This window comes from Patagioenas fasciata, chromosome 9, assembly GCF_037038585.1.
Source record: "Patagioenas fasciata isolate bPatFas1 chromosome 9, bPatFas1.hap1, whole genome shotgun sequence".
Taxonomy (NCBI): domain Eukaryota; kingdom Metazoa; phylum Chordata; class Aves; order Columbiformes; family Columbidae; genus Patagioenas; species Patagioenas fasciata.
In genome coordinates this window covers 987,028-996,854 of record NC_092528.1, presented here as the reverse complement: position 1 = coordinate 996,854, position 9,827 = coordinate 987,028, and the positions used below count along the sequence as shown (strand labels likewise).

Below are 9,827 nucleotides of genomic sequence, written 5' to 3'. Positions count from 1 at the left end.
TTGCCAGCACCCTTTGCCATCTCCACCACAGGCTGTTCTACACGGTCCTACCCCTGCCCCTCTTTCCCTGCAGGCTGCAGACACCCATCTCGCTTCCCCACCTGCTCTCACCCCAGCATTTCTGCACCTTCACTGCTGTGTCTGCACCCTCGCTGGCTGCTCTTTGGAACACAAACCATGGGCTGATCCAGCTCCCTCTGGGTGACCTCTTGTACCACAGCACTGCTCTTCCACTGACATTTCTTCCTCCTCATATCCAGTCTCCACCTTCCAAATTGCACTTTGTGATATTTTTTTCCTCTTCTGCTTTTTCCCATTACCAAGCAAAGCTCAGCCACCTCGGAAACTGCTCTACATGCAAGGAAACCAACACATTATGCTTCTTGAGGTCTTTTATCTGACCAGAGATAAATTACCTCCCCATGATCTCCTAAATCCCATGAGTGATGCTGGCCTTTCAGCTTCTTTGACAGACACAACCATGTCCCTGCTGCTGTCCTTTCATGTACTCAGGTGGAATGGAAATGACAGCCAAGGTCTCTTCCTGGGTAGGGGCTGTGGGCACTTAGGTTGAGGTTCTTTCCCAACCATGTCCCTGCTGCTGGGCTGTCACCTCCAGAGACAGAACTGACCTCACTGTCCCCTTCACAGCCAAAGTCTTGGAACTCAATTATCAATTTCTGAGACAAAAGTGACCTCATAATCCCATATCCATACATCACCCTCTTTATGGGCAAGGACCTGCCTAGATAAAAGTATGCTTGTTTTATCAAATTGATCAAATCTATTTCCTACTAAAGATCTGAGAGAAGAAGCATTCTTTACAGGAATGTGAAATGTTGACAACTTTTCTATGTGCTCCCATGCCTCTCTCTTTTTTTTTTTTTTTTTGTTATTTTCTTTCTTCCTGGTTGCTAGTTGCAAATTCGCTACCTAAAGTGCAAAGCCAATCCCACACCCAGAAATAAGATATTATTTATTACAGAGTTTTGCAAATCTGGATGCTGGAATGAAACCAGCACATCAGATAGAAAAGGAACAGCCATTATATACAAAATCTTATCCCTACATTCAGACCTTCCTGGCAGTCTTAAAGAGCCAAGTGTTTACACATTGGTATGTTGGTTACATAATCATTTTATCACTACGCATGATTGTTGAGGAAGGGTCCCGGGTTGACCCCGGTTTCCTATTCTAGGGATGCATATGAGCGCATAAGGTGAAAAGTTCAGCTAAAGGACACTTTATGTAACAGTCTAGAGACAGATGCTAAAACAAGACTCAACTAACTGTGCAGGCTCCAGAGTGTCTGCACTGCAAGGACAGAATTCTTTGCAGGTTCTGTTTAGGTGTTTTAAAAGTCACTTTTATCTTTGTTAGCAGGGCAGACCAACCAAAACGGAGAGGATTTACATATTTTAGTTTAGCAATTGCAGGCAGGATTTGTTCTTTTAGCTGGTAAGGACTACATATTCTGTCTTCAAACACCTTTTCAAGGTAAAGATTCATTGAATCATAGAATAACTCAGGTTTCAAGAGAGCCCTGAACATCATCTTGTCTCACTCTGCTGCTCAAGACAGGGTCAACCAGGTGAGGTTGTTCTAGGCCTCTGCCCAGCTTTGCATTGTCCACAAAGGAGCTGAAAATGTGCTCCATGACACAATACAGGGGGAGAATAAAGCCGTTCAACGGTGTTGGCCCCAGTATTCATCACTGAGGGTTGCCGCCTGTAAATTGCTAAACACAGGACTTTGTACCACTGATGATATTTGGGCTTGGTCATCCAGCCAACTTCCCACCCATCACAACATCCACATCTGCATCCCAGATCTTCCCAATCTGCTCTAAGGCCACCACAGGAGACCATGTCTGGGGCCTTGCAAAACTCCATGTACACAACATGCCTTTCTTTCCCCTGCCCATCTGGGTTCAGCAATCCCTTCCTTGTCCTATAACTGCCTGGAGATGGCTGCAGGAGAATGTGACTCGTCACCCTCCCAGGGACAGACGTAGGCTGACCAGTCTGTCATTCTCCCAGTTCTCCTTCCTGGCCTTCTTGAAGATGGGTTTGACATCTGCTTTTCTGAGGGACCTCTGATCCTCTCTGATTACTCTGGCACTTTTGAGACCACAATCCAGAATTTCCCACAGAGAAAGAGGGGCAGATGCAGGACTGTGTAGAACAGCATGGGATGGAGATGGCAAAGGTGATACAGCAAACAGGGACACTTGCAATGAGCCTGTCCAAGGGAGCTGAGATGAATCTCACTGTGCCACTGGGGTTTGTCCCTGGAGTCACACACAGAAATATCAGGGTTCTGTCAGACATCCACATCTGAGCTGGCCTCATGGACTCTTAAAACACATTGAGATATTCAGGGTCAGACACTTTCCCTTTTACACACAGAGTCAGGAGTCACAGTGTCTCTCTGCGCTCCTGTACCTATTCCCAAAGGCTGGGAGGCACCTCAGCCCCATGGTGTGTCCCCATGTTCTGCATTCATCTTTGATGTCCCTCATCATTAGGAATGGAAATTGGTTCTAGGAAACACATCCCAGTGCTGTTTTCTGGTGGTTCCTTATGGGATATTAGTCCCAACATGATGTCACCTCACCAAACTGTCTGTCACACAGGCCTTCATGGAACCACAAGAAATAGCTGATGGTGTTTTTGCTGGCTCGAGTTCATGTCAACTCACGTACATGATGTGCATGCTCACATCTCATCTGTACAAGGCAAACATGAACCTCTGACCTACTCATTCAGTGTAATTGCATGGAGGGGCAAAGAGCTCTGAGCTGGGGTGAGAGGTCAGTGCTGGACATGGTGGTTGTGAAGGGCCAGTCGATGGTGATTGACCAGAGGCTCTTTCTGTGGGGTGTCCAGTGCACAGGGGCACAGCCCAGCCCCTGCTCTGCTGGTCCTGCAGGTCTCTGGCAGTAGGCCTGGCTGTGAGAGGACACTGCTGTGTGTCAGCCCTGCACACACACACTGTTCAGATATACAATGGTGTTTCATCTGTGGGACACTTTTGTAGGAATAAGCTTGAGAGAAACATTGCAAGAAGATAGAAACCATTATGCACTGCCCAAAGAAGATGACTTTTCCTTGTGGAAGTACTGTTACTGAGGCCAGTTCTGTGACACAAGTGCCCATTGCCTGTCCCTGCCTGTGCTGACAGGAGTGACACAAAGCAGGACGGGGACCAAGCTGCAAGAGCACTCAGGCCTTGCACCAACACAAGGGATGAGAAGGAGAGTGTGGGAGTGGAACCAGAACAGGTCTGGAAGACCAAGCACTGGTGCTCCCTGGCAGTGCTCCCATGCGAGAGCTCTTTTCCCCTCCACCCACCCACAGGAACTATCTCTGCAGTTCTAAAAAGCCCTTGCAGGATAGATATAGTGAAAAACAAGTCACTAAACAGCCCTTTATTCTGCTTAGAGACAAGAAGAGCACTGCTGCTCATTTAAAAAGCCAACAGTTATAAAAGAAAAGCCAACATGGAATTAGAAAGGGAATGACGACATTATCACAATAAGAAAACAACCAACACCACCAGACAATCCAGTTGACAGGCAGGGCCTGTAATTAGCTACATTAAAACTCCTATATAGAAGATGATGGCCAGTTTATTGCTTCAGAAAACTCTAGGAAATTAGTTTCCTAAGGGCATCCTTGAGCTCCTGGTTCCTCATGCTGTAGATGAGGGGGTTCACTGCTGGAGGCACCACTGAGTACAGAACAGACACCACCAGATCCAGGGATGGGGAAGAGATAGAGCGGGGCTTCAGGTAGGCAAACATGCCAGTGCTGACAACCAGGGAGACCACGGCCAGGTGAGGGAGGCAGGTGGAAAAGGCTTTGTGCCGTCCCTGCCCAGAGGGGATCCTCAGCACAGCTCTGAAGATCTGCACATAGGACACCACGATGAACACAAAACACCCAAATATTACTAATATACAAACCGCAAGAAGCCCAATTTCCCTGAGGTAGGAGTGTGAGCAGGAGAGCTTGAGGATCTGGGGGATCTCACAGAAAAACTGGTCCAGGGCATTGCCCTTGCACAGTGGCAGTGAAAACGTATTGGCCGTGTGCACCAGGGAATAGAGAAACCCAGTGGTCCAGGCAGCTGCTGCCATGTGGACACAAGCTCTGCTGCCCAGGAGGGTCCCATAGTGCAGGGGTTTGCAGATGGCAACGTAGCGGTCGTAGGACATGATAGTCAGAAGACAAAATTCTGCTGAAGCTAAAAAGAAAAACAGAAAGAGTTGTGTAGCACACCCTGCATAGGAAATGACCCTGGTATCCCACAGAGAGTTGGCCATGGATTTGGGGACAGTGGTGGAGATGGAGCCCAGGTCAAGGAGGGAGAGGTTGAGCAGGAAGAAGTACATGGGGGTGTGGAGGTGCTGGTCCAAGGCTATGGTGGTGATGATGAGGCCGTTGCCCAGGAGGGCAGCCAGGTAGATGCCCAGGAAGAGCCAGAAGTGCAAGAGCTGCAGCTCCCGTGTGTCTGTGAACGGCAGGAGGAGGAACTGGGTGATGGAGCTGCTGTTGGACATTTGCTGTCTGTGAACATGGGGACCTGCCATAGGAGAAAAAGACAGTGACAAATTAGGGGAGACTTCTCTGAGCAAAATGAACATGCTGTTTCTCATTAAAACCTCCTCCCTGAAAGAGGGATATGGCAGTTTATTTTGTTTCTACAAAATGAGAAACATCTTTCATCACAACTTAAAATACAGCTTAGGCACCTGGTTTCCATGAATCATCTCTGGGGCAAGACCTCCAGTGTTGGTGTCAGAACAAGAATGGAACCACACTCCCACGCCAATCCCATACAGCAAGAGCACCAGGGAGAGGTGGAGAAACAGGGAAGGACACTGAAGTGTTCCTGGAAATTAAAGCAATAACAAAAAGGCAGACGGGCAGGCTGTGGAACCTTCTCCTTACCCGGCTGTGCTGCTGCCACTCACATAATGACACTGTAGAGCAAGTACTTTCAGAATGTTTTGTGTACCACGTTCCAGGAACCCTTCACCTGGAGGAGCAGCTGCTGAGGTGGAGATTCATGACATGGACCCCATGGCTTTGGGGCAGAGGCTCTGCTGTGGAGGAGAGGAGACCAGGGGTTGCACTGGGAAAGGTCTCTGCACTGCAGGGGATGGCAGGGGGGGTCCTGAATCCCGCCTCCCCAGCATTTCTGGTCCATCTCCCTCTCCCTGTCCATGTCTGTGTTGCCTCTAGTTGTGTCTCTGTCCCTGGATCTGCTCCCTGTCAGTGTCACAGACCCCGTCCCACCCGCTGTGTGCTCAGCTCTGTCCTGCTCACACCTCCTGGCACTGCCCAGGGGCAGCTTTGTGTGTGCAGGGGCTCAGGAGCAGCTCAGACAAGTCCTAATGAGAACTGGGGTCTCAGTGTCTTCTCCAAAGAGAGAAAGAAATCCCCATCTCCCACTGCACACCCAGAAAACCAAGAGTGGAAAACTGAAAGCACAGACTCCTTCCCTTGCAGCTTTTGCTGCCTTGATGTTGTTGTTCAGAAGGACCCTTTGCAATGTCTGTGGGGGTGCTCTGGAGCTCTGGCAGCCCTGACCCACACAGCACCCTTCAACCCCACAAGCTCCCTGCCTGCCCTGTCAGGGGTCGCTGCTGCCATGGGATTTCCCCGGGCAGGCTGAGTGCTGACCCAGGCAGGCGGCACAGTCCCTGCCCTGGCACAGCCCTGGGATGCAGGGACCCTGCTCTGCAGGACAACCATGGGCACCCCTGGGTGCTCACCCGTCTTCACAGTTGTTCAACATTGCCTGACAAGAGCCCCCTCCTTACAGATCCCACCAGCTGTGCCTGTACCAGTTTTAGGAGATGCCTCCAGGAGCTACAGCTGCATTGCCCTGTACCCAGAGACTTACCATGGCAAGGGCTGCAAAGGTATCTCCTCCAGTGAGCTCTCAGTCATCCTCCCAGTCCTGACCACCTTTAATCTCTCTCTGCCTTGCTCGTCTCCCTGAGATCCCCAGGCAGAGCCCTCAGCCCTGCTGCGTGTGCAGAGGAGCTGCTCCTGGGCAGAGCTGTCTCTCTGCAGCACTGCCGCTTGCCATGAGCTCCCTCTGTCCCAGGAGCCCAGCCCAGCTCAGCAGCACAGGAGCAGCCCAAGGCACTTTAATGACCCCTCTGGTGGGTTTGTTGCTGAGTCCATGAACATCAGACCCTGAGGGGAAGGTAAAGAAACTTCTCAAGAAGTCAAAATCAGATTCAAACTCCAAAGTTTCTTGTACTGTTAATGGGTCCCACTGAGGGAACCTATTGAGAAACAATACCAGGTTTGGTTACAGAAGAAAACTGGAGGTCAGGAAAAGCAAAGTAAAGATGTCTCTGATGATCAGTAAACATGGATGTGTTTCATTAACCAAAAGGTCAAATCCTGACCCCCAGCCCTGGGAAGTCAGATCCTGTCCCTCACACGTTGCCCATGGCACTTCCTGGACAGTGTGATGTGGGGCTGTGCAAGGCCAAGGGCAGGACTATGGTCCCACACCTCCCAGGTTCCTGGCTGGGGAAAGGAGGCCATGAGGCCCCTGTGCTGGAAGGACAAGGTGTCTCCTCACAGGCCTCAGAGGTGCAGACAACAGCCATAGCCAAGGGGAGAAGGAGCTCATGTCTGCTGGGGCTTTCAGCCTCTTTACATCCCTTGATCATCTCCACCACAGCCTGTCCTGTGCTGTGGCATCCCCTGCACCTCTTTCCCTGCAGGCTGCAGACATCCCCCCTGCTGCCCCACCTTGCTCTTGTCTGAGCATCTTCCTTCCTTTGCTGAGATCTCTGCATCCTCCCCAGCTGTTCCTTGAAGCACAAAGCCTTGGGCTGATGCAGACTCCCTCTGCTGACCTGCTCCACCACAGCACTGCCCTTCCAGTCACATTCCTTTCTGCTCATGTCCAGTCTGGACCTCCCCAGTTGCACTTTGTGCCATTATTTCTTTCTCAAACTCTTCCCACTCTGAAGAAACCTCCACCACCTCTGAAACCACCCTTCAAGCACTCTCAGGCTACTCCTGCACTGCTGCAGCCTCCCCAGCGCTGCTGGGCCAAAGCAGCCCAGGTCCCTCAGCATCCCACACCATGTGCACAAGGTCCTGAACCTGCCTTGGCAGAGCCCTGCACTCTCCAGTTCCTCCCTGCTTCTCCAAACTGGGAAGCCGCACACTGGCACACCCCCGTGTGTGTGGGGTCACAGCAGTGCTGAACCGAATGGGATGAGAACTCCAGGTGTCTGTGTGCCCACACTCCTCCTCATGCAGCCCCGTGTGCAGCTGCCTTGTTCATGGTAAGCGTGCACCACGGGCTTGTGTGGGGACCTTGGAGTGCCCAGGCCCTTCTCCTCAGGGTCACTGCTCAGCGTGTCAGGTCCTGCTCTGTCCTCATGGATGGGGTTATTGTCCCACCCTGATACAGAACTGGTCACTTCTCTTTGTACAGCTTCAGAGCTTTCTGCTGGGCGAATACCAGATATTCACAAGAGCTGGACTCTCCCTGGACTGAAGCTCCATTTGCTCAGCTGTTAATGTTTTCATGCAGATGGTTTATCCTGATAGGGGTTTCTCTCCCAAGATAACAGGATAAGGAGTTACAGGACACTACACATTCCATCTCCTGGAGAAACTGTGGGGTCTTGAGGGTCTGCTACTCATAATGTCAGAGGTTTGGACTCACAGGCGTAGATTCCCTTCTTGTGAGAGAACAGCAGGAATGCATGAAATTCAGCCTGGGGACAGACAATGTCAGCTGAAGGTTGAGGAGTCAGCAAGAGAGGGCAGAACATCATGGGCAGTGTTGTGGTCACTGGACATCAGCTACTGACTCAGTGATGAGGAAGAGGAATTAGATGAGGCCTCCTTCAGACAAATGAAAGAAGCCTCATGTTTTCAGGGCCGTGTCCTCATGGCAGACCTGAGATATCCCAATATCTGCAAGGTACCAGCCATCCAGGAGGGGTTGGAGCTCATTGACAACATCTTCCTGACACGGGTGACTGAGGAGTCAGTGGGGTGAGGTGCCCTGTGGGACTTCACACTTACAAACCACAAAGAGTTGGTCAGGATGGAACATTCAGGGATGGGAAAGTGGAGCTGAGGCTCCTGGGAGATGATCACAAGGCCAAGAGCAGGATTTCAGGAGAGCAAGCTTTGGCCTGCTGAGGGACCTGCTTGGGTCCTATGGGATATGACCTTGGTGTCTGCAGTGCTTTTCTCTCACATTTCCTCCCTCCTCTCTCCCACCTGCTGTTGTGCAGTGTTTTTTACCCTTTCTCAAAAACAATATCCCAGAGGTGCTGCCAGCATCACTAAGTGGCTCAGATTTGGCAAGGAGTGGGTCCATCTTGGAGCAGCTGAAATCGGCTCTGTCTGACATTGTTCAAACTCCTGTTGTCTTCTCAGAGAGGTGACAACTGTAGCACACCCACACACTCTCCCCAATTTCAAGCCTTTGCCATGGAAACCCAGTTAGATGTTACAAACTACTTGATCATGGAGGAGAAATGGAAATGATCTTCTGTCAACAATTCAAGGAAGTCACCAATCAATGAGCAGGTTCCTATGGACAACTTAAGTGCCCTGACAGTCACTGGCCAGGCAAAGCTGCAGGTGCCGACAGTCCAGAGGATCTTGGGCCAACTTCCTAACATGTCTGCCTGGTGGGCCAATAGGGGGTGATACTCACCTCGATCTGGTACTGATCAAGAAGGAAGAGTTGATGAGGGATGTGAACATCAGTGTTCACCTTGGCTGTTTTGACCTGGTAACAGTGGGGTCCCAGGCAGCAGAGGGGAGGGAGGAAGGCCAGCAGCAGAACACAGGCTGGTGGGCTCCAGAGGAGAAGACTTTGACGTACTGGGGAATGGTGGGTGAGGTGGTGACATCAAAGTCGGTCTGAAGGTTGATGGAGCTCAGGATATCTGATAATCCTTACAGAACAGCCTGCTCCAAGCACAACAATGATCTCTCCAAGTACGCACTAAAAGAAGCATTTATGTAATGAGGCTACCCGTCTGAACTGATGGAGCTCCAGGGCACAAAGGCAGCACACAGGATGTGGAAACAGCGGAAGCTGCAAATGAGGAATTTAGAAACATGTTCCACATGTGTGGGGATGATACCAAAGCTGCCCTGGACTTGATACCTGCAGGGGAGAGCAAGGGCAGCAAGATGAACTGATACATCTTCCTTACAGCAGAAGAACAGACAGGGGGAACATGAGCCTGCTGCTGAACTTCATAAAAGGAGAATCAGACAGGACTGAGGTTCTTCATGGCTTCTTTGCCTCCATCTTCACCAGCAAGGTCTCCTGGGACTTTGTTCCTGAAGGCAGAAGCCTGCAGAACACCCAGCAGTGGATGGGGCTCAAGTCAGGGGTGACCTGAGCAAACTCAGACACCATTACAGAACAGGAGATTGGACACTTGACCAGCTCCCTGAACACAAGTATCGCTGTGCACAGCACCTGAGATTCCCAGGAGCATCCCCCTCTTGGTCCAGAGGTGTCTGACTCCTCTTGAGGTGTCCTGACCTTTCCCCTCACTCACACGGTGATTTGGGCACCCAAATTTCTGACAAATTAAGTCTTTTTCAAGAGACACTCCACATCAATATGAAGTGGAGGATGCTGATACCACCTGTTCTTGAAAGGGAGGGACAGAAAAGCAGGGAAGGAAATAGAAGAAATTGGGCTTTACTGCTATTTATTATGGAAATGGTCTCTGTTTGGCTGTTTCTGAAATCTCCCTGATCATCCACACCAGACTCGAGGCCTTTAGGAAAATGACACAC

General features: G+C 50.6%; 1 protein-coding gene across 1 annotated transcript; it reads right to left on the bottom strand.

The window, feature by feature from the left end:
- Positions 1-3,649: 3,649 nt before the first annotated feature.
- LOC139828588 (olfactory receptor 14J1-like) lies at positions 3,650-4,564 on the bottom strand. The gene has a single exon (XM_071812304.1). It carries the CDS (start codon positions 4,562-4,564, stop codon positions 3,650-3,652), a length of 915 nt encoding a protein of 304 aa, XP_071668405.1.
- Positions 4,565-9,827: the final 5,263 nt, after the last annotated feature.

Coding starts and splice junctions, on each gene's coding strand:
- LOC139828588 (XM_071812304.1), bottom strand. CDS start 4,564: ATGTCCAACAGCAGCTCCATCACCCAGTTCCTCCTCCTGCCGTTCACA.